Below are 26,085 nucleotides of genomic sequence, written 5' to 3'. Positions count from 1 at the left end.
ACACACGCTTTCCCCGTTGCTCCTCTTGCCTGAAGGGAACTGGGGGTAGCATGTTCACTTGGTCTGCGAGGTCTTCGACATCAGGTCGTGGCTGTTCCCGCAGCGGGCACCCCTGTGCGTGCATCTCCATGAACTTGCCTGTTGTCAGCCCAGAGCCACTGGCGTTCATTTGTTCCCCTGAGAGGAGTAAGGGCAGAGCAGCGCTGCCTGTCCACGTGGCCTTGTTCACGTCAACTTTACTCCAAAGTGCGACTTTCCCCAGGGTCTCTGGATTTCCGGCCCGAGGGGTCCTCCCTGCGGCTCAGCTTCCGTTAGGGTGAGAGAAGGGGGCAGACAGGCTACGGGGCGTCCTAGTCACTCCTGGGGTGTGACCGTGAGGCTGACGCAGACCTGCTCCCTAGTGGCAGAGCCGGCCTTGCTGGGTCCTCTGCGGGTGCCGGCCAGCTCTGCACCCATGCCTCGAGTGATTGCCTGGTGACCAGTACCCTGGGCCGGCCTCTACTCCTTGGCTTCCTTCCCCTCACGGGGCGCTACCTCTGCGTTTCGTTCCCCAGGTAAAAGCCGAAATGGAGACGCTGGTGAGGGAGAAGGGCGTCAACTCGTTCCAGATGTTCATGACCTACAAGGACCTGTACATGCTGCGGGACAGCGAGCTGTACCAAGTGCTGCACGCCTGCAAGGACATCGGGGCCATCGCCCGGGTGCATGCAGAGAACGGGGAGCTGGTGGCCGAGGCAAGGCAGCGGAGGACGGGGCCGGGGTGCCGGGAGACGGGGTCTGCGGGGAGTTGACACCCCCCAACACGCGCGCGCGCACACACACACACACACACACACACACACACTTCCGTCATTGAGAGTAACACCAGACACGTGTGTACTGTCAACTATCAGAATTAAGCCCTTCCTCTGTCTGAAAACCTGCCCCTCCCCTGAGACCCAGAGAGGTCTCTCGGCCTGTGGTGATGCTGTCGCTCTGAAGACACACACATTTACATTCCTTCAGAGGTCCTGATGGGCTGGAGCGATAGCACAGCGGTAGGGCGTTCGCCAACATGCGGCCAACATGGCCGACCCGAGTTCGATTCCTCCGCCCCTCTCGGAGAGCCCGGCAAGCTACCGAGAGTATTGGATATGCCAGACACAGTAACAACAAAGTCTCCAATGGAGACGTTACTGGGCCCGCTCGAGCAAATCGACGATCAACGGGAGGACCTTTACCTTTATCTTTACCAGAGGTCCTGGAGCAATAGCACAGTGGGTAGGGCGTTGCCCGACCTGGGTTTGAATCCCACCATTTCGCACCGCCAGGAGTAATTCCTGAGTGCCTGAGCCAGGAGTAACCCCTGAGCACCACCGGGTGTGACCCAAAAAGCAAAAAAAAAAAAAAAAACCACCATACATTCCTTCAGAGCACAAGAGTTGGGAGCACCGCTAAGAAATACTGCCACGAGGGCTGGAGAGATAGTACAGGGGAGCCTGTCTTGTAAACCACTGACCCCAGGCACCAGGAACAATGGCTGGTGTGGCTCCAAGCACTTCCTGGCCCAAGAGTGTGTGCGTGTGTGTGTGTGTGTGTGTGTGTGTGTGTGGTGTTGTGTTTATACATGAATGTATGAAACCTGACATTCAGAGTAAGTAAAGATAAATAAGAACCAGCTTCCACTTCCCTGCACCTCCCAAGAAAACCAGCCCCTGGGGGCCCCCGTGGTCTCAGATAGGAGTAGGGCGAGCAGGTGTCACTGGCAGGTGTCACTGGCAGCTGGGGACTCAGCTAAATTTCCAGCTGGGGTAGGACAGGGCGAGTCCAGCCCGCAGACCATCGGGTTGCTCCTCGTGGGCCAGTGACAGAAGTGTGTCTTGTGTTTCCCGAGGGCCGCCCGGGTACCGCTCCCAGCTCCATGCATGGCCTCGCTCCTGGCCGTGACCCACAGGGGGCTGGGCTGCAGATCTGGGCCCCTCCCTGCAGACTGCGTGCCCAGTCCCGATTTCAAGGAAAGCTGAGTCGCTCATGGGTGGGCTATGTCAAGCCCATTGCCTGCTCCGTGGGCTCATGCTCCCCTCATCCCCGCCCCCCATGACTCTCTCAAGTTCCTTTCTCTTGCTGTGACACAGGGTGCCAAGGAGGCGCTCGACTTGGGAATCACGGGCCCGGAGGGAATCGAGATCAGCCGCCCCGAAGAGGTGAGGGAACTGCCTGGCTTCTCTCCCGTGCCAGCAGGGAAGCCTCCGCGGACACGCACTGTCCTGGGTCCCCCTGCCCCGGGCTGCACTTCCCATCTGGACCCCGCCTCCCAGATGAAGCCCACTGGGCCCTGTGCTTCCTTGGGAAGGAATTTGGAGGAGACAATGTTGGCACCCCAGGGTTTGCCTCCCCCCCGAATCTGAGACAACAGTCAGGCAGAAAGGGCCCTGGGGTGCGGGAAGGACTCCCAGACCAGTGGCTCCGTGTTTTAGCGGGATGGGAGGGGTCCCCTGCCTGAAGGAAGCATCTGGACCTGCCCAGGGGAAAGGAGTCTCAGTGCCCACCCCGGCTTGGCGACTGTCCATTCTGCCCCTGAAGGACGCTGCTCTGGGTCCACCGTGCCCAACACCCCTCTCTCCTGCCCCTGTGAGGGACATGCCTTCCCGCGATCAGTATCCCGGGAGACAGGAGCAGAGTGTGTGTGTGGGGGGGGGGGTGCGCAGGCTGGCTTGGGTGTTGTGGGAGGGGACAGGGTGACCCCAAGAAATCGTGCTGCCAAGGCGTTTGGTGAGGATGGGCCGGCTCGAGGACTTGTTCCAGCTGGGGGGGGGGGGGGGCGGTGGTGTTAACCACTGGCGTCCAGAGAGCCAGAGGCAAGAGGCAAAGACCTGACCATGCCCATACCGCTCCCCACCCCCAGAGTCGCCCCCTGATGTCCGTTGTGCTGAGGTCTCATCCCTCATCCGGGCTTGCTTCCGGGTTGGCGTCGGTGCTCCAAGCACAGGGGAGGAGGGGTCCGTGGGAAAGCAGGCGGGGCGGACCCAGGCGCCCTCAGGCAGAAGTTGCTGGGCCCTCAGCTCGGGTCCCCCCGAAGGGGCATCGGGCAGAGAGGGGCATGCTCGCGGGAAGGGGGGGTGACTGTCCCCTGTCTTGTTTCTGCCAGCTAGAAGCTGAAGCCACGCACCGTGTCATCACCATCGCCAACAGGGTGAGTAGCCCCTGCGTCCAGCACCCACGCGCCTCCCTGGGCCTGGAGACCAGCCTGTCCCGGGGCCCCTCTCCACCCGGCTGTCGTCCCCATGCTGAGTGACCCGGCCGTGCTCCCCTGCTACCCCTCTGCACCCAGCTCTGCACGGCACACCCAGAGAGCCAATGAAACTCACTTTGTGCCCTAGGAGGGTCGAATAACAGGGGGTCCCCTCCCACCCCCCTCCCCTGGAACTGGGCTCCTTGAGACCAGCAGGACAGCGAGCCTTGCCAATGCAGAAACTTCCCGGGGGGTGGTTGGGTGAATCGGGGCAATGGGGCCCCACTTTGCAGGGCGCTGGTGGGACTGAGCCGGAGGCGTGGTGCATTTACCCACGACAGGCTTTCTGCCGAAAACAGGCCCCTCGGCCTCGCTGAGACTCATCTGGAATTGAAGCGGAAACTCACCACAGATAGTGGAGGCCGGAGCCTCGGCGGGGCCGGGAGTGTGGCTCAGTGGTCACTACATGCCTAGTGTGTGCTGAGCTCTGGGATTGGCCCCCAGCACCACGTGATTCCCTGAGCGCCTCAGTAGTGGCCCCCATAAACGGCAAAATAATTTTCTTTAAAGAGCGGGGAGTCGCGGGGAAGGAAGAGCCACATCCAATGGGAGTCAGTGGCTGCTCCTGGCTGTGCGTGCAGGGGTGAACCCAGGGATGCTCTGGGGACCGTGTGTGGTGCCGTGTGCAAGGCCTGCGCCTCCATGCCTGTCCTGTCTCTCCAAAGAAAGGTGCTTGAGAATCCCCTGAACCATGGGCAGGTGGTTCCCACCTCCTCTCTGTGCCCGAGGGACTTGCTCAGCCCTCTGAGTAACCGCCACGAGGACCCGGGTCTGCACGCATGCATGGCCAGCAGCCGTACGCTGAATGCCAGGCGCTCAGAAAGGCACATTTCCGGGTTCCCAGGTGGAGCAGCTGCTCATGCCCCTGCCCATCACCCCGGGGTGTGGCCTTGCTGTCCCCAGCACAGCCAGGTACGGCTCCTGTGACAAATAGGTTCACCAGGGGCTGGAACAATAGCACAGCGGGTAGGGCGTTTGCCTTGCCGGGTTCGATTCCCAGCATCCCATATGGTCCCCTGAGCACCACCAGGAGTGATTCCTGAGTGCATGAGCCAGGAGGAACCCCTGCGGATCGCCGGGTGTGACCCAAAAAGGAAAAAAAAATAGGTTCACCAGACCAGGGCAGACCAGTCAGAAACGGGATGGCAGAGGGTTCGGAGCCGCCCGTCCATCTGGCCTCTGAGCTGCCCGTCTGTCTGGCCTCTGAGCTGACCATCTGTGCTTCAGTTTTGTTGTTGTTTGTTTTGGGGTCATACCCGGCTGTGCTCAGGGTTTACTCTTGGCTCTGTGCCCAGGGGTCATTCCTGATGGGACTCGGGGATGGCCCCTGGGTCCGCTGTGTACACGGCAAGTGCCTTTCCTACTGTCCTGCGTCCCGCCCCATCAGTGAGTCTGAGCACAGAAGCTGCAGCACCTCTCCTTGGAAAGACCAGGCTGTGCCCCAAAGGTCGAGGGTGGGGGTGGGGTGGGGGTCAGCGCTGGCAGAGACAAGAGCACGCAGGGCCAGCCGGCCTCGGAGCCAAGCCTGTGCCCGCTGTGCCGCCCGCCGAACCAGCTCCCGTGCTCCATCCTTGTCTGAGAGGCAGAGCCGCGGAGCTGTGCGTGGGGTAGCGGGTCACCTGTCTGGGACATGGCTGTTCTGGCGACCAGGCTTGGGGCCGCTGGGTTCCTTCTGATGGGAAGTGCCCCCTAGACCAGGGAAGACGGAACCACGCAAGGGAAGCTCCTCGGGGTTTAGCTCAAACAGATGCCCACAGATGTGGAGCCTGGGAGTGCGGGCGTGAGGCTGTGGAGAGGAAGATCAGCGGGATGCGAGTCCGGGCACGCACTTGCTGACGCCCTGCCCCGGGCACCCCCGGCGCCTGTGGGGCTAGACAGGAGCGGAAGGTGGAGGCCTGAGACGGGGCGTCCACTCGGGGCTCTCCGAGCCCACAGGGAGGGGAAACCCCTCCATGAGCAAGAAGCCCTGCTCTGCGGTTCTAGTCTTGGCGTAGCATTGGGGGCGGCTGGCCTCCACCTGGGCTTTGTGGGCTCCCTGGCCTCTGCCTGTGACCCTCACCCCGGGGGGCACTGGGCAGGGGAGGCCCTTGTCGGTTTGGTACATCTGACATCAACACTTCTCTCTCCTGTCCAGACTCACTGTCCCATCTACCTGGTCAGCGTGTCCAGCATCTCGGCCGGCGACGTGATCGCAGCTGCTAAGATGCAAGGTGAGTCCCGGGGTGGGGGGCGTGCAGGGTGTGCCCTGAGGCAGGGCCGAGTCTCCCGTCCACACACTGATGGGAGGGTCAAGCCCTGGGGGTGGAGTGTCAGATTTTCCCTGGTAACTGACATGCCTGCTAAGGTGCCACCGGCAGGCCTGGACAAACAGCAGTGGCGACCGGCAGCACCCTGTGGCCGTCCTGTGCCCAAGGGCGCCCCCTGCGGGCCGCAGCCACTCAGTCATCCCAGCTCCACCTTCCTCCAGGTGCCACCAGCTGTCCCGGCCTCCTGCTCCAGCAACAGTGGTGCTGCCCTTTCTGTGTGTGTGTGTGTGTGTGTGTGTGTGTGTGTGTGTGTGTGTGTGTGCGTGTTTGGGGGAGGGGGCCTCCCAATTGGTAATCAGTGACTCCGGGGCTGCTTTTTGTTTCGTTTTTGGACCACTCCTGGCTCCACACTCAGGGCTCACTTCTGACGATGCTTGGGGGACCCCATGGGGTGCAGGGTAGATGCCCTCCTTGCTGGACTATGGCAGCTGAGGATACGGAGCTGCTCAGGCCTGGGTTGCAGGAGACTCCCCAGGCCACCCTGGCTGTACCCAGGGACCCCCAGCGCTGCACCCAGTAATGCCCAAGGATCGAACCGGGGTCGGCTGCATGCAGGATGTGGTGGCCGTGTCTCCAGGCCCCCACGTTGTCCACCGCCCTCACCTGGGCCCAGCAGGAAGAGGAGGTACCGTGAGCCCCGAGCCGGCCCCTGCTGCCCTCACCCGCGGGCCCCTCTCCTTGCAGGGAAGGTGGTGCTGGCCGAGACCACCACGGCCCACGCCACGCTGACGGGCCTGCACTACTACCACCAGGACTGGTCCCACGCCGCCGCCTACGTCACGGTGCCACCCCTGAGACTCGACACCAACACCTCCACCTACCTCATGAGCCTGCTGGCCAAGTAAGGGGTATCGGGAGCACGTGGTCCTGGGGGTCGCCCCTCTCCATCTACCCCACCCCATCACCAGGGTTAGATTTCTGGAGCCCATGGGATGGTTCTGCTCCAGCTCCCCGGCCACTTGGAGCGGAGTGAAGGAGGGGCGGATGGACAGTCTCCAAGGACGATGGGGACAGACACCAATGCCCCCCAGGGAAACTGCTGCTGGGGTGGCCTCTGCCTTATCCTAGAGCAGACGTCCCCTAACTCACTCAGCTACCGCCCCCTTTTCAGGGAAAATAAGAGTCACTCCGCCCCACTCCCGAATAAACAGCATTAAGTGGGTAGGTGAACAAAGAGCGAAGCGTCCCCCAGTCGCACCCAGGCTCCCCCCCTACTCGCCCTGGATCGTTCTAGAGCCCCTGTCCCTTCCCTGCCTGTCCCTCCTGCCCGTCCGTCCTTGCCCTTCCGCCCTGTGCTCCTCCTTCCAGCACTGCGTCCCCCATCCAGGGGTAGGAGCAGGCAGGGTTGGGGTGGGGGGTCACCGTGCAGAGACCTTCTGTTCCCACGGCCACCTGCCCGCTCACCTGCCTTGGCTCCCCCGGGGGTCCCTGGCCTCCCTCCACCCCCCACCCCAAACCGGGAAGTTGTCCTGCTGGACCAGTTGCTGCTGCTTCTAGGGGACCCATCTTTGGAACCCCCCTCTTTGCCAGACACAGGCCTGGATGGGGACATTCGCTGTGCCCCTCACCCAGTGCCTCGTCCAGCTCTGCCTCCTGGCCCCTTCCCAGCCCCCAGAACCCACGAGGGCCATGGAGGGTCACAGCAGGCATATTCGGCAGTTGGAGTTGGGCGGGTTGCTCCTGGGGCCCCTGACTCTGGGGGGTGCCCCTCCCAGCTCAGTCCCCCTGTGTCCGGGAGACCCTGAGGAGGAAGGGCCTGTCCCTGATGGGTTCTGCTGGCTGGGGAGCCTGTGGGCTTCCCGAAAACAGGCATTCTGCTCTGCGGGCCAGCCCCCTGCCTGGTCTATGCCCCGGCCCAGGAGTCTTGGCACCGTGTGGGCACAGAACCGCAAGCCACAGGCGTCCAGAGACGTCCATTGTTGGGGCCCTGCAGGGGCCTCCGCTCAGCTGCACCCCAGCCACCCACGTGGGGGGCATCCAAGGCCAGGGGACCCAGGGCCAGCCCTGCGTGCTCCTGTTCCCTGTGCGCCCTCACCCCTCCTGCAAAGGTGCTTCCTGCCACGGGCCCTTCTCTGCTCCGTGCTCACTACCTCTCGGGCCGCCCACAGGGGCCGCGGGCCGTGGCTGGCGACTGCTCCCTGCCCAGCCGCCTTCGCCATCCCGCACCCTGGCAGCCTTGTACAGATGTGACCCCCATGCCCCTGGACCTGCCTCCCCGGGTGCCCAGGCCAAGTTGCTGAGGCCCGAGGAAGGGCAGGACTATGGCTCGGTCAGGCTGAGCTCTGGACGGTTTCCCATCAGCTCACTGACTGCACGCTCGGGACCGGCCTCCAGGGTCAGGTGAACCTGGCAGAGCTTCCATGGCATAAAAGGCGTCTCTTGTTTTCTCTAAACCAAAGTGTAAGCCTGGCTTATAGTCTAAACCCAAAACTCGAGTGTGGTTTTCCTTCGCCCGCTCTCGGTGTTTGAAAGTAGAGGCTACCCAAGTGGAGGCTGGGGCCAGGGGCCAGTGGGGCCAGTGGGGGGTGGGGGAGACAACACTTAGAACTGATCTCAGGGCTCACGCTCCCTCTGTTCACCCTGACAGCCTGCTCCCTGCTGCTCCCTGCGGTCAGGAAGGTAGAGCGTGGGGCGTTTGCCTCACGTAGCCAACCCTGATTCCTTCCCGAACACCGCATAGGCTCCCCTCCCCTCAATATCATGAGGCGTGATCCCTGAGCACAGAGCCAGGAGTAGCTCCTGAGCACTGCTGAGTGTGCCCCCCTAGCCCCAAAATAAAAAAATAAGGAAGGAAGAAAACCAAAGTCAACACTGCAGAGCTCCAGCGGTTTGGCCTCCATAGTCTGGGCCACACCCAGCCTATCTTCCCATTTCTCAGGATGACAAACTGAGGCCCCCAGAGAGGACCCCTGGCAGAGACTTCCCTGTGCAGGCTTCTGTCTTTCCTCCCTCCCCAAGCGGCTCATCACTGCCTTCTCTCTGGCCAGTGACACTCTGAACATCGTGGCGTCGGACCACCGGCCTTTCACCACCAAGCAGAAGGCCATGGGCAAGGAGGACTTCACCAAGATCCCGCACGGCGTCAGCGGCGTGCAGGACCGCATGAGCGTGGTCTGGGAGCGCGGAGTGGTACGTGGACTCCCCTCTTCCCCCCCCCCCCCGCCCGCCCCATCCCCCGCAAGCACCTCATTTCCCACCAAACGAAGCCCAGCAGGCTGCCTGGCCTTTTCTTGTGATCAAAAACATTATAAGGCCCAGGATAGACACTTTTTGTTTTTTGGTTTTTTGGGGGGTTTTTTTTGTGTGTTTTTTTTTTTTTTGCTTTTCGAGTCACACCCAGCAATGCACAGGGGTTACTCCTGACTCATGCACTCAGGAATTGCTCCCGGCAGTGCTCGAGGGACCATATGGGATGCTGGGAATCAAACCCTGGTCAGCCGCATGCAGGGCAAATGCCCTACCCACTGTACTATCACTCCAGTTCCCAGGACAGACACTTTTAAAATTATATTTTTTGCATCAAGACATGTTTGGAGTGGTGGCGACCACACCCAGTGATGCTCAGGGGTTCCTGCACTCAGGAATCACTTCTGGCGGGGCTTGGGGGAACGATATAAGGTGCCAGGAATCAAACTGGGGTCCACTGTGTGCCAGGCAAGTGCCCTACCCGCTATACTATCGCTCTGGCCCCCTGTTGAGAACTTTTTTCACATGTGCATATGTGCACCCCTGAGCTTTCTCTGCGGATACTGCTGTGTTCGTGAGGGGTGCACGCCTGCCGCTGTGTTCCCGGTGGTCATGCCTCAGGATTTGCGCACTTGGCAGCCCTTGGGTCCCAGACTATGCTGCAGACTCGGATTCAAGAGCTCCTAAGGCCACTGAAACAGTACAGCCAGCGAGGAGTTTGCCATGCACGTGGCCCGCGTGGGCTCAATCCCGGGCACCCTGGAGCACTACTATTGCCTGGAGCACTACTAGGAGTGATCCCTGAGCCCAGAGCCAGGAATGAGTCCTGAGCACCGCCAAGTGTGGCCCCAAAACAAACAAGCAAGGGGCCGGAACCATAGTACAGCAGGGTGGAGTTCATGCCCAATTTAATCAGCTAATCAGTGACTGAATAAATAGCAGTACTCCTACATTAAAAAAAAAAAAAGAGAGAGAGAGAACCAGGTCGGGCGTTTGCCTTGCATGTGGCCCACCTGGGTTCAATCCCCAGCATCCCCCATATATATGGTCCCCCAGCACTGTCAGGAGTAATTCCTGAGTGCAAAGCCAGTAGTAAGCCCTGAGCATCGCTGGGTGTGACCCAAAAAAGCAGGGAAAAAAAAGGAGCTGCCAGGAGCTTTACACAAGCAGCAATGGGGTTAACCTTACAGCCTCACACGTACCTTTGCCTCCTGGTCCATGTCACGTAGACTTGGGACTCTTCCTTCTATCTCTGTAGTTCTGTGGATGTACTAGACGTTATTTTTGTGCCTGGGTTTGTCTTTTTTTTTTTTTTTAATATAAGTGGTTTTTTGCCTGTCTTCCAGTACTGGTAAAAATTCTTACAAACGTATTTATTTTTATTCATTCTTAACATGTTTGTTTTCAGTGGATGTTTCCCCCAAAGGAAACACCACGCTTTATTGTCCTCCCCCAAACTTGGGTGCCTTGAGCTATTTCAAATCTTCTCACTCAAATTTACTGTCTCAAGCAAGGACTGTTTTGGCCATTTTTTAGGGTATTGCTCTACTTTTGTTTTTTTTTGGGGGGGAGTGTTCAGGGCTTACTCCTGCCTCTGCACTCAGGAATCATTCCTGGCAGTGCTCGGGGGACCCTATGGGATGCCGGGGAATCAAACCCAGATTGTCTGCGTACAAGGCAAGCGCCCTCCCCGCTGTGCTGTTTCTCTGGCCAAGGCTGTCACTCTATTTAGTCCAGTTCCTTCTCAGTAAAAACAACAGGGAGCAGGACTTCATTTGTTCTTTGCAGGGAAGCATTTGGGATTGGGGTTAGACCCAGTGATGCTCAGGGGCTGCTCCTGGCTCTCCGGGGGAGTATGCAGTGTGGGGGTCAAACCAGGGTCGGCCCCACGCACCCAAGGGCCTTCACCCCATCCCTGTCTCTCGGGCCGCAGGACGCATTTGGATATCGCTTCATGTTGTGCCCGTGATGAAGAGTTCTCAGTCTTCTTTATTTTATATTTTCCGTTGTGCTGGGGGCCAAACCCAGGCCTCTCACATGCCACCTGCCAGGACCCCCACCCCAGCCCTGACACCTGCATTTGGGGCATTGCCCTAGGACGGTGCCACGCACTGCAGAGTGTGGGTACAAGAAGATCGGAAGTGCTCGAGACTCACCCCACTACAGAGCCCCTGGGATGACGGATGGGAGGGGGGAGCACCTGGTGGGGCTGGGTGGCACCCGGAGGTAGCACGGAGAGAGACCTGAGCGCTGAGGCCCCGAGGTGCCCCCGCCCTGCCCCACAGCCATCACTTCCTTTCAGGTGGGAGGCAAGATGGATGAGAACCGTTTTGTGGCCGTCACCAGCTCCAATGCAGCGAAGATCCTCAACCTGTATCCCCGCAAGGGCCGCATCATCCCCGGAGCCGACGCCGACGTGGTGGTGTGGGACCCAGAGGCCACCAAGTAAAGACCTGCCGCACGTCACCGGTCCCAGGGTCTTTAGGGCTCCTGGGGTCTTTAGGGGTCCCCGGGGTTTCCAGGGGTCTCTGGGGTCTTTAGGGGCCTCCAGGGTCTTTAGGGGCCTCCAGGGTCTTTAGGGGGGGTCTTTAGGGGTCTCTGGTGTCTTTAGGGGCCCCTGGGGTATTTAGGGCGTCCCAGGGTCTTTAGGGGGCCCTGGGGTCTTTAGGGGGCCTTGGGGTCCTTAGGGGGCTCTGGGGTCTTTAGGGGTCTCTGGCATCTTTAGGGTCCCTTGGGGTATATAGGGGACCCCAGGGACTTTAGAGGGCCCTGGGGCCTTTAGGGGGTCCCGGGGTCTTTATGGGCCCCTCGGGGTATTTAGGGGCCTCCAGGGTCTTTAGGGGGTCTTTAGGGGCCCCTGGAATCTTTAGGGGTCTCTGGTGTCTTTAGGGGCCCCTGGGGTATTTAGGGGGTCTTTAGGGAGCCCTGGAGTCTTTAGGGGGACCTGGGGTCTTTAGGGGTCTCTGGCATCTTTAGGGGTCTCTGGCATCTTTAGGGGTCTCCGGGGTCTTTAGGGGGCCCCAGCGTCTTCAGGGGCTGCTGGGGTCTTTAGGAACTTGTGTGCAGAACTCCCGCGGCCCAGGGTTCGTGCTGGAGCATGCAAGCTGGCCCAGCTCCAGCGGCCTGGCTGACCCGCAGGTTGAGGCCCACGGTCCTGCTCCCTGCACCGGCCTCACTAGTATCGTGGCCGTTTTCTTGCAGCCATTTTCTCGCATTCCAAGAGGGAGTGGATTTGGGTCAGAGTTCTTGTTTTTTTGTTGTTGTTTCTGTTTGGGGGCTGGGGAATTGGGGCCACACCTGGTGGTGCTCAGGGGTTGCTCCTGGCTCTGCACTCAGGGATCACTCCTGGCAGTGCTCAGAGGATCAAACCCGGGCCAGCCGTGTGCAAGGCAGACACCCTCCCTGCTGTACTATTGCTCCGACCCCAAGGCTGCGGGCGTGGGGTTAGAGGGCTTATGCCCATTGAGCCCTTGAAGGGACTGCAGCAGAGAGGAGGACACCCCACTGCCCGGAGACAGGAAGAAGCCGAACCTGACCGCTCACCTCGGCCTCCCACGCCAGCCCTCGGCTTCCCACCAGCCAGGGGTGCTGCACCTCTCTACACTGAGACGTGGGGCAGATGGGGATTAATTCTTTGGGGGGCCTTGTCCGGCAGTGCTTACTCCCAGCTCCCTTCTCAGGAAGGACTCGTTTCCTAGTGTGAGCTGTCTCAGTCTCTCAGCAGACTTGATTCGGTGCCCTGGTTGAAGGAGCCCTGTGCCAGGACTGTCCCGCCTCCTCCGTCGGGTCCCATAGCCCGGGCCGGCCTCTGGAGCTGTGCCAGGCTGTTACTGGTCAGCATGGTCAAGGAACTCATGCAGAGTTGAGCCCCATGGCCAACTCGGCTAGCACCGCTCAGCCAAGACCCCAGACCAGGGCCTGATGACACACCAAAGTTTCCCGGGGGCCAGCCGAGCTCCTGGGTCCTCAGCCTACTTGCTCTCTGGTCTTCTCACCACGTCCCCGGTTCTCCGTGTGTGCACGGCCACTTCTGCCATCTCCTGCTCTTAAAACAAAGGCCCCTGAACGAATTTGGCCTACTGCCCCCTTTCAGAGAAAACATGTCACCCCTAACCCCATCCCCAAAATCTACCTTCTTGGTTTTTGTTCTGTTTTGTTTTCGTTCTGAACCACACCTGGCTTGAAGCTTAGTCCTGGCTCTGAGCTCAGGGATCACTCACTCCTGGGGGGGCTTAGGGGACCGTATGGGATGCAAGGGACCAAACCAGGTTGGCTACCGACAAGGCAAGTACCTTACCTACTGTACTATCGCTCCAGCCTCAATTCTACCTTCAAGTGAACAGAAAATCCCCGCCCCGTGGGGCTGGAGTTATAGCGCAGAGGGTAGGGCTTGCCTTGCATGCGGCCGACCCAGGTTTGATTCCCAACATCCCACATGGTCCCCCGAGCACCGCCAGGAGTAATTCCTGAGTGCATGAGCCAGGAGGAACCCCTGTGAATCGCTGGGTGTGACCCAAAAAGCAAAAACAAATAAAGAATATCTCTGTTCCCCCCCCCCCGCCACCTCCACCATCACCACGTTACACCGATGCTAACCACCGCTCCCCAGAACCAATGTCATGTTGTCCCTGTGGGTCCCGTTTCACTGTGACCACCCTTGTAATCAGCCCCGTTCCCACTGCAGGCCTGGGTGGAAGAGTCTCAGGGTTCCAGCAGTTTGGCAGAGGCATGTGTCAGCTCGGAACCGGCAGCCTTTGGGGCTCGCCCCTTCCCAGTGACCCCCTGCGCCCCTCCTTAGGTCTCTCCCATCTCTGCCTCCCCCAGGACCATCTCGGCCAGCACCCAGGTGCAGGGAGGCGACTTCAACCTCTATGAGAACATGCGCTGCCATGGCGTCCCGCTGGTCACCATCAGCCGGGGCCGCGTCGTGTACGAGAACGGCGTCTTCATGTGCGCCGAGGGCACTGGCAAGTTCTGTCCCCTGAGGTCCTTCCCGGACACCGTGTACAAGAAGCTGGTGCAGAGGGAGAAGGTGAGGCGGGGCGGACACGCTCCTCTCGCTGCATCTCCCGGCCAGGCTGTCCTGGTCACTGCAGGTCGGGGGAAGAGCAGAGAAGCAGCTCCTGTGACAAGGGGTTGGGTCCCCACCCCCTGGGAGATGGCCAAGGTGCTGCCCGCTGGGCCCCGACATCAGGGCTCTAGAAAGGTCCTGCCACTCCTCCAGGCTCTCACCTCTGCTGCTTTGAGAATGAGCTTAAACTAACCACAGACGGCTAGGGGTCACCGTGGGGTGGCAAGCTCGCTGAGTCTGCTGAATTCTACTTCTGTCCCCATGAAGTTGAGAGGGAGGTTGAGGGGGCCTGGCAGGGGAGAAAGGGGCTCTGCTCCCTCTGAGGGGGCTCTGGGGGTTGGATTTCCCCAGCTGGAGGGGCAGCCAGGGGTCCCCTCTGTATCCACATGTATGTGAACACACACACACACACACAACACAGACAGGTGCGTAGACAGACAGATACACAGAGATGCACACACAAACAGACATATGCAACACAGACAGACACAGATACACACACAGCACAAATACACAGAGAGAGGCACAGAATACACACAGACAGACAACACAGAGACATAGACACAGACGCCCAGAAACACACACACAGACACACACAACACAGACATAGACACAGATACACACACTGAGACACAGGTACAGACACACACACAAACAGGCACACACACAACATAGACATAGACACAAATAGACACACACAGCACCCACACAGAGACACAGGCAGAGACACACACACCACACAGAGACATAGGCACACAGACACAGACAGACCCACACACACAGAGACACATGGATGCACACACGTGTGCATGCGTGCTCTGGGCTGGAGGGTTCTGGAATTGAGGATGGGGCGTGTCTGTGGCAAGGTGTCGGCTCTGATGCCCCGCGGCCTCTCCTCTCCCCTTCTCCACCTTCCCCAGACCCTGAAGGTGAAGGGCGTGGACCGCACCCCCTACCTGGGCGACGTGGCAGTCGTGGTGCACCCTGGGAAGAAGGAGATGGGCACGCCGCTCGCGGACACCCCGACCCGGCCCGTCACCCGGCACGGGGGCATGAGGGACCTGCACGAGTCCAGCTTCAGCCTCTCCGGTAAGAGTCTGCCCCCGGCCCCTCCTCGCTGGGTCCCCAGGGGGCCGCCCTGTCCCAGGTTCCACCTCCCAAACTCAGGTGCTTTTGTCCCCAGAAACGTTGGCAGGAGCTGCAGAGGCGACCCCGGCTTCTCAGGGTCACCCTCTCGCGGTCCTCCAGGAGCCCCATCTAAGCACCTCATCCCATCACCGCCTTAGCTCCAGGCTCGGCGGCCCATAAGTACCCCTGGTCCCACGGGCAGCTGCTCTAAACAAATAGGGGCCCCCCGAAAGTACCAGGGAGCAAGCACCAGGCCACTCCCAGCCCTGAGCAATCTGAGGTTTGGCATGAAGGTTTGAGCATCAGCCTGGCAGTCCCTGGGTCAGGGGTGCTGCCCTCCTGCCCTCAGTTGTCTCCCGGCCCTGCAGGCAGCCCCCACAGAGACTGCCATGGGCGGGCCATCCAGGGGTGTGGACTGGGTGTCCCTGAGTGGCCGAGCCGCTGCCCGGACTCACCCTTCCACTAAGAGTGGGCACCTCCTGGGCAGACAGACGGGACTGTGTACACAGTGGCCTCCCGCCCTCTGTGGGCCACCTGCTGAGCCCCCGGGTACCCGGATCAGATCTGGGAACCCAGACTTCCTGTCCAAACAGGTGACAGCCATAAGGAGTGACCCCTCCACACTCCCGGACAGGAGAACTGTCACCCAGGGGCCACCCAGTACCGGGAGACTGGGACCAGGGTGTTCAGCAAAGTGCACAGGTGCCTTGCCGGTCCGGAGGTCCCCACAGCAGAGCCCCCTGAAAAACGGAAGGAACCCCAGAACTATTGACCCTGCACTGGCCTGTGACCTTGGCAGAGCCCAGGTTGACCTAGGGGCTCTGTGACTCCGCCCCTCCCCCCACGCTGTCCCTCCCCGGGGGCAGACTGAATCACAGCCCCACACTCAGGGCTCCAGGCCACCTTGGTGACATCTCGGGCTGGGTCCAGGCACCCAGAAGGAAGGACCAGGACTTGTGCCATTCGGAACGTCTGCCCAGGATCTGGCTTCAAACCCAGGCTTGCTAAGTCACCGGACTTCCCAGAGCCTCAGTTTCCTCATCTGTACAACGGGGCGGGGGCCCTTGCGCAGGACGCGCACCTCCCTTGGGCAGCTCCGGCAGGGGTGAGGGCACCTCTACGCCCTCCTGCCCCCCCAGCAGCCCGGATCACCCCCACTTCTTCCCACAGGTTCTCAGATTGACGACCACGTTCCAAAGCGGGCCTCGGCTCGGATCCTCGCTCCCCCGGGGGGCAGGTCCAGCGGCATCTGGTAAAGGCGCCGAGCAGGCCCCCCCGAGAGAGGACGCGCCGCTCCACCAACCCGCACCCCCTCCGGCCGGCCGCAGCTGTGGGCGGGAGAGGCGGGGCGGGGGCGCCACCCCAGGGCCCCTCCCCACTGCCATGTGAGTCACTGTGCTTCGAGCCCACCCGACAGGCACTCGGACACGACTTCCTCCCACGTGGCCCTTTCCTGTCGCCGCCTGGCAACCCCCACCCCCCACTCCTGCACCGGCCTCCGCCTGCCCAGACTCCAGTGCCCTGTCCCCTGGCTGCCCCGCCAGCTGTCCAGAGCACTTTGAAAGGAAAAGGAGGCCCGAGAGAGCCACACCCAGGATGTCTGTCTTCCTTCCGGGGGGGTCGGGGGGCGCCCCCAGGGTGTGGCTGGGACGGGGGACCCTCTGCGCCTTGGCCGGCTGCCCCCACGCTCCCCGCGGGCGGGAGGGCGGCCGGGCCAGGCGCGTGTACAGGATTTTGTTTTGCACGTTTGGTTTGCGCGGTGGTTTGGTTTGACTTGTCTGTGCATCCTGTGAAGACTGACGGTGCTTTGTGACACTAGCGTAGCGTAGAAACGGGGGTAGACGTGACCTAGAGACGCAGCACGAGGGGCCCCGCCCAGACGGGCCTGGGAGCTGGGCAGGGGCACCCCTCCCCCAGCCCAGCCCCTCCTTCCCTAGATGCCTCCACGGTGAGGGGGAACCGGGGACCCCCAGAAACCAGGTGGTCTCTGCCCTCTCGGGCCAAGCTCACTGACCCCCCCCCCCAACACATGCACACACACACACACACACTCCCACCCACTTCCTGTCACCTCCCCCCGGCTGGACTGAGGCCCCGCTCCTCCTGTGTGATTGGCAGGGGGGCTCTTGCCTGCTAGGAGAGGGGGAGCGGGATGAGGGGGGAGTGATGGAGGGGAGTGGGGTGAGGAGGTAGGGGTGAGGGGGAGCGATCGAAATATGCCAGGGAGGAGCAGGCCTGCAGCACCCAGCCCGCCGGCAGCCCAGTGCTGTGGTGCCCCCCTGAGCAGCTTCTCGCCTGCTTGGGGTCCCCCTCTGCCCAGGGGCCAGCCTCTGAGGGCCCCCCCCCCAGGGTTGACCATGGAAAGATTCACGTCCGGGTCACTTGCCCCCACCTCCAGTGGCCCTCAGCAGCATCCTGGCTGGGCATGCTGCCATGCAAGTTCCTGTCGCCATGTTTGGGGTGAGCCCCAAGTCCCCCCTGCATGTGGCCAGCGTGTCTCAGTGTGTCTGCGAGATTCCTAGGGGGCCCCCCAACCATCAGGCCCCACACAGATCCGTGAGTGCCCTTCGGAGCCGGACCGTGCCCCCCCCCACCTCTCCATGGAGGGGTGGCACCTCTGCCCGACCCCACCCTGCATTTGGCCACCCCGAAGCCTGACTCCCCTGGCAGGCAGCCCGCCTGTTTTTGCACAGATTTCTCTGAGCGATGCACGTAATGGCTACATCTGAGCCAGTGCCTGGGCCCCGGGGGGGGGGGGGGTCCCCGTCCTCAGCCTGAGCTGCCCGCCCACACACACACCCCTCCCTTCACTCGCACTCCTCTTCCTCGCCTCGGGTCGGTGGCTGCCCGGGGCCGTCGGTGGGCACTGTGGCCTGGGGGCCTGTGACACCCAACACGCGGGTCCCCTGCAGCCCCGGCTGGGTCCCAGGCCCCGGGCAGATGCCAAAGAGCAGTGGTGAGCACGGGCAGAGGCTGACTGCGTGCGCCGGAAAAGCTTTACCTCTGAGTGCCTCTGCCCGAGAGACTCGTGGCCGTGGCACTGGAGGCCACGTGTGGGAATGGCCCACCACCGGCCTGCCGTCCATCCACCCCCACCTGGACCCTCGCATTGACACCCCCCACCTCCTCCCCACTGCCTAGGAGCATCTAGATGGCGAAGGAGCCCAAGGAGGGGCCGCCTCCCCCCACCAGTCCCCTACCCGCCCCCCCACCCCCTCCGTCCCCTGCGTGCCGTGAGGAGGGTCCCTGGTCACACTGAATGCAGCTCCCACCGGTGTGTACTTCCTGAATAAATACTATTGTTCTTGCCTTAGCTGCTCTCTAGGTTTGTGGGGTCAGTTCCCAGAACATTGTGCTACTGTGTGTGCGTGTGTGTGTGTGTGTGTGTGCGTGTGCGTAGAGCTAGGAGTCCCGGTAGGTCTCTGTCGAGCCACGAGGGCTTTTCCCAGAACCCCTGCGCGTGGAGCCCCCCAGCCCCCTCCCCTCCCGCTGCCCCGGGCGGCAGGCACAGCCTGGGGGCGGCATGGGGTCCCGGCCCAGCACCCAGCTGACTCCCAGACTCCTCTGTAAATGTTATGGTGCTCGGACGGTGTGGAAGCCTCCCTGGGCGACACGCTGTCCTGTGCTTGGGCCACCCATTGGAGGCAAATCCAAGCCGCCCCACGCGTGTTCTGGTGCAGGTTTGTATTAAACTGTAGCGACTTCTTCACTCGGCCTCAGGTGTGTTTTTTCACAGGCGAGGGCGTTTTCTCCGTGGGGGAAAGCTCAGCATGGCGTCATCGTTCGCACTGGGTGGGGTTAGGGGTCCCACTGGGTGGTCTGAGCGGTATCTGCAGAGAGACAAGAGCTATGGGAGTCAGCTGGCCAGCTCTCCTGGACCCCTGGGGGACCCACTCAAAGGGGCTTGATGTCCACTTTCCCAAGACGAGGTACTACAATGCACAATGTGCTCACACACGTGCACACACACACAGGTTTGATGTCCAGTTTCCCAAGATGAGTTTCTACAATGCATGCATACATGTGCACTCACACACACACGCGCGTGCACGCACACACACACACACGGGTTTGATGTCCAGTTTCCCAAGATGAGTTTCTACAATGCATGCATACGTGTGCACGCGTGCGCGCGCGCGTGCACACACACACACACGCACACACACGCACACACACACAAACGGATTGCCTGAATCCAAACAGCAATAGCACCAAGCCTGAGAAATCCTGATCCAAACCGAAGGCTGAAAATTAGACATTCAATTGTTTGATGAAATCTGAGACAAGATCTGTGAGGTGGTGCGAGGCGACCCAGCCTGATAGGAAGCTGAGTTTTCTGAGCTGGCCTCAGCCTGGTGTGGAGCCAGCTGCCGTGCCCCAGCAGGAGAGGGGCTAGTGAGGCATCCCGGTCAGCCTGGGCCCAGGCCCCACCTGGCAGCCCGGTCGCCGTTCCCCACGCCCTGCACCCTAGACTACAAAGTTGCTGGGAATAAGAGATCACAGATGCGGACTTTTGAATTCAGATTTGTCATTGGCTGAGGCTCGGCCTGCAGGAAGGAAGGAGGTGGAGCACCCACCAGGGGCCTTGATACCAGCCGGCCCAGTTTCTCAGCAACTGTAAGTAGAGACTTTTCTTGGATAACCTGAGCCACAACCCTCTCCAGGAGGAGCTGCCTTGTGGCCAACTGCGGAGCAGGACGCTGCTTAAAACCGAGGGAGGAGAGTGCTGGAGAGATCGCACAGCAGGGAGGGCATTTGCTTTGCACACAGCCGACCAAGTTTGATCTCCAGCATCCCATATGGTCCCCCGAGAACCGCCAGGAGTAATTCCTGAGTGCAGAGCCAGGAGGAACCCCTGAGCATCGCTGGGTGTGGCCCAGAAACAAAAAAAACCTTACAGAGGAGAAGGCAGAGCCCCAGGTAGTCAGACAAAGGTGGGTTGGCCATGTCAAGGGCAGCATCTTCACTTCTGTTCTAACTCTGCACCCAAGGTATCCAGTGCTCTCCCAGTAAAATAGGTAAGACGCGAGACCAGATAAATAGGACAGTGGGTTAGGCACTTGCCTTGCCCACAGCTGACCCAGTTCAATCCCCAGCACCACATATGGTCCGAGAGACCATCAGGCGTGATCTCTGAGCACAGAGCCAGGAATGAGCCCTGAATACAGCTGGGTATGCCCCCCCAAACTTTATATAATATGAAGGATTTGTTCATGGCAGCTCGTGGATCTGCACGTAAGTTGCTACTCCATCCTAACACGAGAGAAAAAGCTAGCTGGACTGAAAACCAGCTGCTCTCCTTGGACCTTTGAGAGGGACCCAGGGTAAATCCGTGTCCCCAGGACTAGAAAGAGAAAGATGAGGACTCACACATCCAGTTTCCAGAAGCTGCTCAGGGCCCCAGGCAACAGCTCTAGGGGACGAGGAGGGGCTTTGCAGGCATCCTGGGCTCCGTCCTCGCGTCACATGGCCCCTGGTATACCACCAGGAGCACTGCACCAGGAGTGACCCCCTCACCAGGTATGGTTCCAGGACAAAGTAAGAGTGATCAAGACAGTGATTAAGACAGTTAATCTGGCAGGAGGTTCAATATAGATCTATTAACAAAAGAGATACTGTTTTTTTTTTTTAAATTTGTGTTGGCCAGAGAGATAGTACAGGGGCAAGGTGCTTGCCTCGCACACAGCTAACCCAGTTTGACCCCTAACCCACATATGATCCCCCAAACACCACCAGGATTTAACCCTGAGCAACACCGAGTGTGGCCCAACAATAAAATCACTTATGGCCAACTGAAATCAGCAGGTCAGGGTATTCCAGCAGTGGCCAGGGGTACTCCCGGCAGTGGTCAGGAGGACTCCCGGCAGTGGTCAGGAGCTGTCCCAGCAGTGGTCAGGAGTCACCATCAATCATTATACCCAGCGGGACTTGGGGAACTGGAACTACGCGGTGTCAGGAATAGAACCCAGGGCCTCTGTATTCAAGGTATGCATGGCAACCCTGTGAGCTATCTCCTGGCTCCAGTCAGTTGATTTTTTACTTTTTACCAAGATACCAGTCTGATTTATTTGGAGTTGGGGGACACAGTCATTTCAACATAAGGTGCTTGGACAATTATACATCCAGATGCCAAAGGACTGAAAATGGAAATTTATCCTTGGCTGGAGCGATAGCACAGCGGGTAGGGCGTCTGCCTTGCACGCAGCCAACATGGCCGACCCGAGTTCGATTCCTCCGCTCCTCTCGGAGAGCCCGGCAAGCTACCGAGAGTATTCGATATGCCAGACACAGTAACAACAAAGTCTCCAATGGAGACGTTACTGGGCCCGCTCGAGCAAATCGACGATCAACGGGAGGGCCTTTACTTACTTTTTTACTTACATCATATACAAAAAATGAACTCCAAATGGATCAACAACTTCTATGTGAAAGTTAAAACTCTAGAACTTTTGGAAGGAAACATGAGTAGGGCTGAGGGCCTGGAGCAATAATACATCAGATAGGGGCTGGCCTTGCACGCAGCAGACCCGGGTTTGATCCTTGGCACCAAATATAGGTCCCCCGAGCCCCACCAAGGAAGATCCCTGAGAATAGACCAGGAGTAAGCCCTGAGCACCACCAGGTGTGGCCCCCACAAAGAGTATATGGCTGATGACAATGGCCCAACCCCAACACTGCAAAAATATAAATCTTCATGACATTAGATTTGGCCATGAACTAATTCCCAGCAGTAATACCAAGAGCAACAAAGGGACAATAGTACATTGTTTTGACTTCATAAAACTCATTAAAAAATTGTGCTTCCTCATTTACAGGATATCAAAATAACATCATATATGACTAATACCCAAAGACAGTAGAAACCAGGGCCAGGAGAACTGTTCCATGGCAGGAAGCTTGCGTGAAGGAGGAGGGGAAGGCAGTTAGGACAGAGTGGGGGCCACTATGACAGTGACAGTGGGAAGAGATCACTCTGGACAAGAACCCAGTGCTGGAAGGAGGGAAAGTGATCATGATTACGATCATCCTGTTGTTCATCGATTGCCTCGAGCAGGCACCAGTAACGTCTCCTTCTAGCCCTGAGATTTTCAAAAATGCTATATTCAAGGCTCTTTCTGGGTTGGGAGAATGAGACCCATTATTGTTACTGGTATTTGGCATATTGGGTACGCCACGGAGAGTTTGCCAGACTCTGCTATGTGAGCAGGTTACATTCGGTAGCCTGCCAGGTTGTGGGAAAATGATATGCATGGTATTCTTTTTGGGGGGCTCACACCCGCCGATGCACAGGGGTCCCTCCTGGCTCTGCACTCAGGAATTACTCCTGACGGTGCTCAGGCAAACCATATGGGATGCTGGGAATCGAACCCGGGTTAGCCGCATGCAAGGCAAACGCACTACCTGCTGTGCTATCGCTCCAGCCCCCATGCATGATATTCTTTCAATAGCAGTATTGCAAACTGCAGTGCCAAAAAGGAAAATGAGAGAGAGAGAGAGAGAGAGAGAGAGAGAGAGAGAGAGAGAGAGAGAAGAAAATGTCTGCCATAGAGGCAGGTTGCAGGGGCAGGGTGATGGGGAGGGGGAGGGAAACTGGAGATGTTGGTGGTGGGAAATGTACACTAGTGAAGGGATGAGAGTGAAGCACTGAATGACTGAAACCCAAACATGAACAACTTTGTGACTATGTATCTCATGGTGATACAATTGGGGAAAAAATGTTTTTAATTGTGCTTTTTTTTTTTTTGCTTTTATTTTTTTTGGGGGGGGGAGGGTCACACCCAGCAATGCACAGGGGTTACTCCTGGCTCTGCACTCAGGAGTCACTCCTGGCGGTGCTCAGGGGACCATATGCGATGTTGGGAATCGAACCCGGGTCGGCCGCTTGCAAGGCAAATGCCCTACCCGCTGTGCTATCTCTCCACCCCCTTTAATTGTGCTTCTAAAGGGACTATCCAGAAAGTAAAATGGGATAGGAGGGAAGGAGCTCAAGTGATAGCACGTAGGCGAGGTCCTGAGTTCAATCCCTGGAAGCACTTGGCTCCCCAAACACTGCCGGGGCGTCCCTCCCACAGGCTCTCCACAGTCTGAGCCCTGGGTGATGCAGCACTGCCTAGTCAGACGCCACTGGGGGCACCATCCCAGCATCCCGGACGACCTCTAGGAAGCATCAAGGAAATGGGAGCCTGAGAGAGAGCTTAGAGGCTAAGGTGCATGCTTGCGTGCCGCAGAGCCCGTAATGGTCCCCGGCACCACATGGTCCTGCAAGCAGCACCAAGTACAGCCGTGAAGGACTCCTGAACACTGGCAAGGGGGCCCAGGGAACCCCAGCCTGGCAGGTTCCAGCAGGTTCCAGTAGCATCACATCCTGGGTCCTCAGAAACTCCTCCCTGATTGGCTGAGCAGCGTAGATGGGAGGGCCCTAAGCCGACTCAGCACCACTTACGAGGCTGAAAAATAAACCAGAAAACTGAACAACAACAAAAAAATTTAAGTGAAATGACAAACTGGAGTGAGAAAACATATATCTGACAAAGCACTTGTGTCTGGGATATGTAAATGAATAAGTTATGACAATAATAAAAGAGCAAATGACAAAATCCACACACTACCCACGAAGACGGTTGTAATGAAAAATTTAGGAAAGTATTGGAAAATCATGAAGAATTGAACCTCTCATACACTATCGGGGTGTGTGTGTGTGCGTGGTGTGTGTGTGTGTGTGAGAGAGAGAGAGAGAGAGAGAGAGAGAGAGAGAACGCACACACACATGCATAGGGGTTGAGGTGTGTGTGAAATTATGCAGCCAAAACAGTTGAACAGATTCTCAAAAAATTTAAAGGTAATTATCAGATAACAGAGCAATTCCATTCCTACCTAAAAGGATTGAAAACAGGGACTGGGGAGATGGAATTAGAGGCTGCTTTCCTCAGATGCAGCTGACCCAAGTTCAATCAACCGGCACCCAATATGGTCCTCTGGGTACCACTAGAAGTGATCACTGAGCATAGAGCCAGGACTAAGCCCTGAGAATAGCCAGATGTGGCCCAACAACCAATGATAACAACAATAATAAAAATAATCACTATCACTGTCCTCCCGTTGTTCATCGATTTGCTTGAGTGGGCCCAGTAACGTCTCCATTGTGACGCTTGTGTTTGACATATCAAATACGTCATGGGTAGCTTGCCAGGCTTTGCCGTGTGGGCGAGATACTCTCAGTAGCTTGCCAGGCTCTCTGAGAGGGGCGGAGGAATCAAACTCGGGTCGGCCATGTTGGTGCATGCAAGGCAAACACCCTACCCGCTGTGCTATCGCTCCAGCCCAATAATAATAATAATAATTATAATGAGAAGAAATCCCAAGTGTCCACTGACAGGTGAGTGGGTGGAAAACACAACTGTAATGTATACACACAATGGGAAGAAATAGAGAATCAGGAAACAGCCCAATAAACTTTGACAACATTATGCTGAGTGAATTGGGCTGGAGTGATAGCATAGCAGTAGGGCGTTTGCCTTGCACGCGGCTAGGTTGGCCGACCGGAGTTCAATTCCTCTGCCCCTCTCGGAGAGCCTGGCAAGCTACCGAGAGTATCTTGGCCACACGGCAAAGCCTGGCCAGCTACCCATGACATATTCGATATGCCAAACACAGTAACAACAAGTCTCACGATGGAGATGTTACTGGGCCCGCTCGAGCAAATCGATGAACAACGGGAGGACATTCAGACAGATGCTGAGTGAATTAAAATTTTCCTCAAAATGGGTTGGAGAGATAGTTCAGCGGATCAGGCACTTACCTTGCCTGTGGTCAACCCTGGGTTCAATCCTCAGTACCCCGGAGGGACCCCCAAACCTGCCAGAAGTGATCCCTGAGCTCAGAGCCAGGAATAAGCCCTGAGCACTGCTCTGTGTATCTGAGTGGAACAAAACACACACACACACACACACACACACACACACACAAAAACTATCATGGAAAAGAAAATTTTCCCCAAAGGACCAATCCTGCATTTACATAAAGGACTGCAGACCCCTCAAGGGAGTGATGTCTAAGGGGCATGGAAGTCAGTCAGTTCACGAGTGGGAACACTCAGAGAGCTGCCTCAGACACTAGCCTCCACTGAATTGGACAGTTCAGGAGAGTTCGATTCTGTGATGGAGGTCCTCATTTTATGGACACCAAAGGGTAGGGGCCTGAGGGGCTGGAGGGTTGGAGCACGTCCTTAGCATGCAGGAGCGCCAGATGTGACCCCTGGTGCCACACTGTCCCCTAGACACTGCTGGATGTGGCCCAGAAACTTATGAAAAAAGGGAAAATTGGATCTATTTATAAAATAGATCATTTACTAGCCCACAAGCAAGATTCAAAAACAAAAAAAAATCACAAAACATCAATATTGCATGAACCCTGTTCTCTGCCCACATGGTAATTAAAATTAGAAATAAATAAACTACATCAATAAACCCATATGTTTAGAGACTGTTTTGAGCTGTCGAATAATGTATCCATTAAAGAGCAAATACAAGTAAACTGTAATGTGTCTATACAAATATATTTTGGGACAAAATGTAAAAAGCGTAGTGTTTAGTGAAAATGGCATTTATAGTTCAGTTTATAACCATGAATGCTTTTAAACAAGATATTTAAACTACATTAATAGTAAAATACAGCATATTAACAACCTATTACTCTCTGCCCCTCTCATATTCTCACTAATAAAACAATTAAAATAGATATGGGGGTGTGTATACAGTAGTAGAGCACATGCCTTACGTGCGTGAGGCCCTGGATTCAACCCACAGCATTGCAAAAATAAGTTAAAGGAGGGATGAAACCACAGTTAGAGAACCCTGAAATGGTTTAGCCAGTTCCTCTCCAGGTCTACGGTGCAACTCCCCAGTCATCCCCTGTCAGGAACTCAAATCCTCCAAACAACGGGGAGAGGGGAGCTGGGTACACCCCATGAACTCAGAGGAGCACATTAAGTGCTGGGAATTAAATAGTCAACCACATTTAAGTGCCTTAATCCCATCCCTGCTCTTTTTCTTTCTCTGTCTCTGTCTCTGTCTCTCTCTCTCTCTCTCTCTCTCTCTCTCTTTCTCTCTCTCTTCCCCCACCCC

General features: G+C 57.9%; 2 protein-coding genes across 2 annotated transcripts in view; one reads left to right on the top strand and one right to left on the bottom strand.

Annotated features, from left to right (window-relative positions):
• Window positions 1-16,395, top strand: part of DPYSL5 (dihydropyrimidinase like 5) — a 74,990-nt gene extending 58,595 nt beyond the window's left edge. The window contains exons 4-13 of the mRNA XM_056126043.1: window positions 555-734; window positions 2,115-2,183; window positions 3,128-3,172; window positions 5,406-5,481; window positions 6,262-6,418; window positions 8,565-8,706; window positions 11,066-11,208; window positions 13,588-13,795; window positions 14,755-14,923; window positions 16,133-16,395. Coding sequence (XP_055982018.1) covers window positions 555-734; window positions 2,115-2,183; window positions 3,128-3,172; window positions 5,406-5,481; window positions 6,262-6,418; window positions 8,565-8,706; window positions 11,066-11,208; window positions 13,588-13,795; window positions 14,755-14,923; window positions 16,133-16,218 — 1,275 coding nt within the window. The 3' untranslated portion in view covers window positions 16,219-16,395. The remainder of the gene's footprint in view (window positions 1-554; window positions 735-2,114; window positions 2,184-3,127; window positions 3,173-5,405; window positions 5,482-6,261; window positions 6,419-8,564; window positions 8,707-11,065; window positions 11,209-13,587; window positions 13,796-14,754; window positions 14,924-16,132) is intronic.
• PREB (prolactin regulatory element binding) overlaps window positions 1-26,085 on the bottom strand; it is a 247,032-nt gene that overhangs the window by 59,815 nt on the left and 161,132 nt on the right. The window lies entirely within an intron of this gene.

Source organism: Sorex fumeus, unplaced genomic scaffold (genome assembly GCF_029834395.1).
Source record: "Sorex fumeus unplaced genomic scaffold, SorFum_2.1 ptg000006l, whole genome shotgun sequence".
Classification (NCBI taxonomy): Eukaryota; Metazoa; Chordata; class Mammalia; order Eulipotyphla; family Soricidae; genus Sorex; species Sorex fumeus.
Note: the sequence above shows the minus strand (reverse complement) of the source record. Positions and strands in the feature narration are given on the sequence as shown.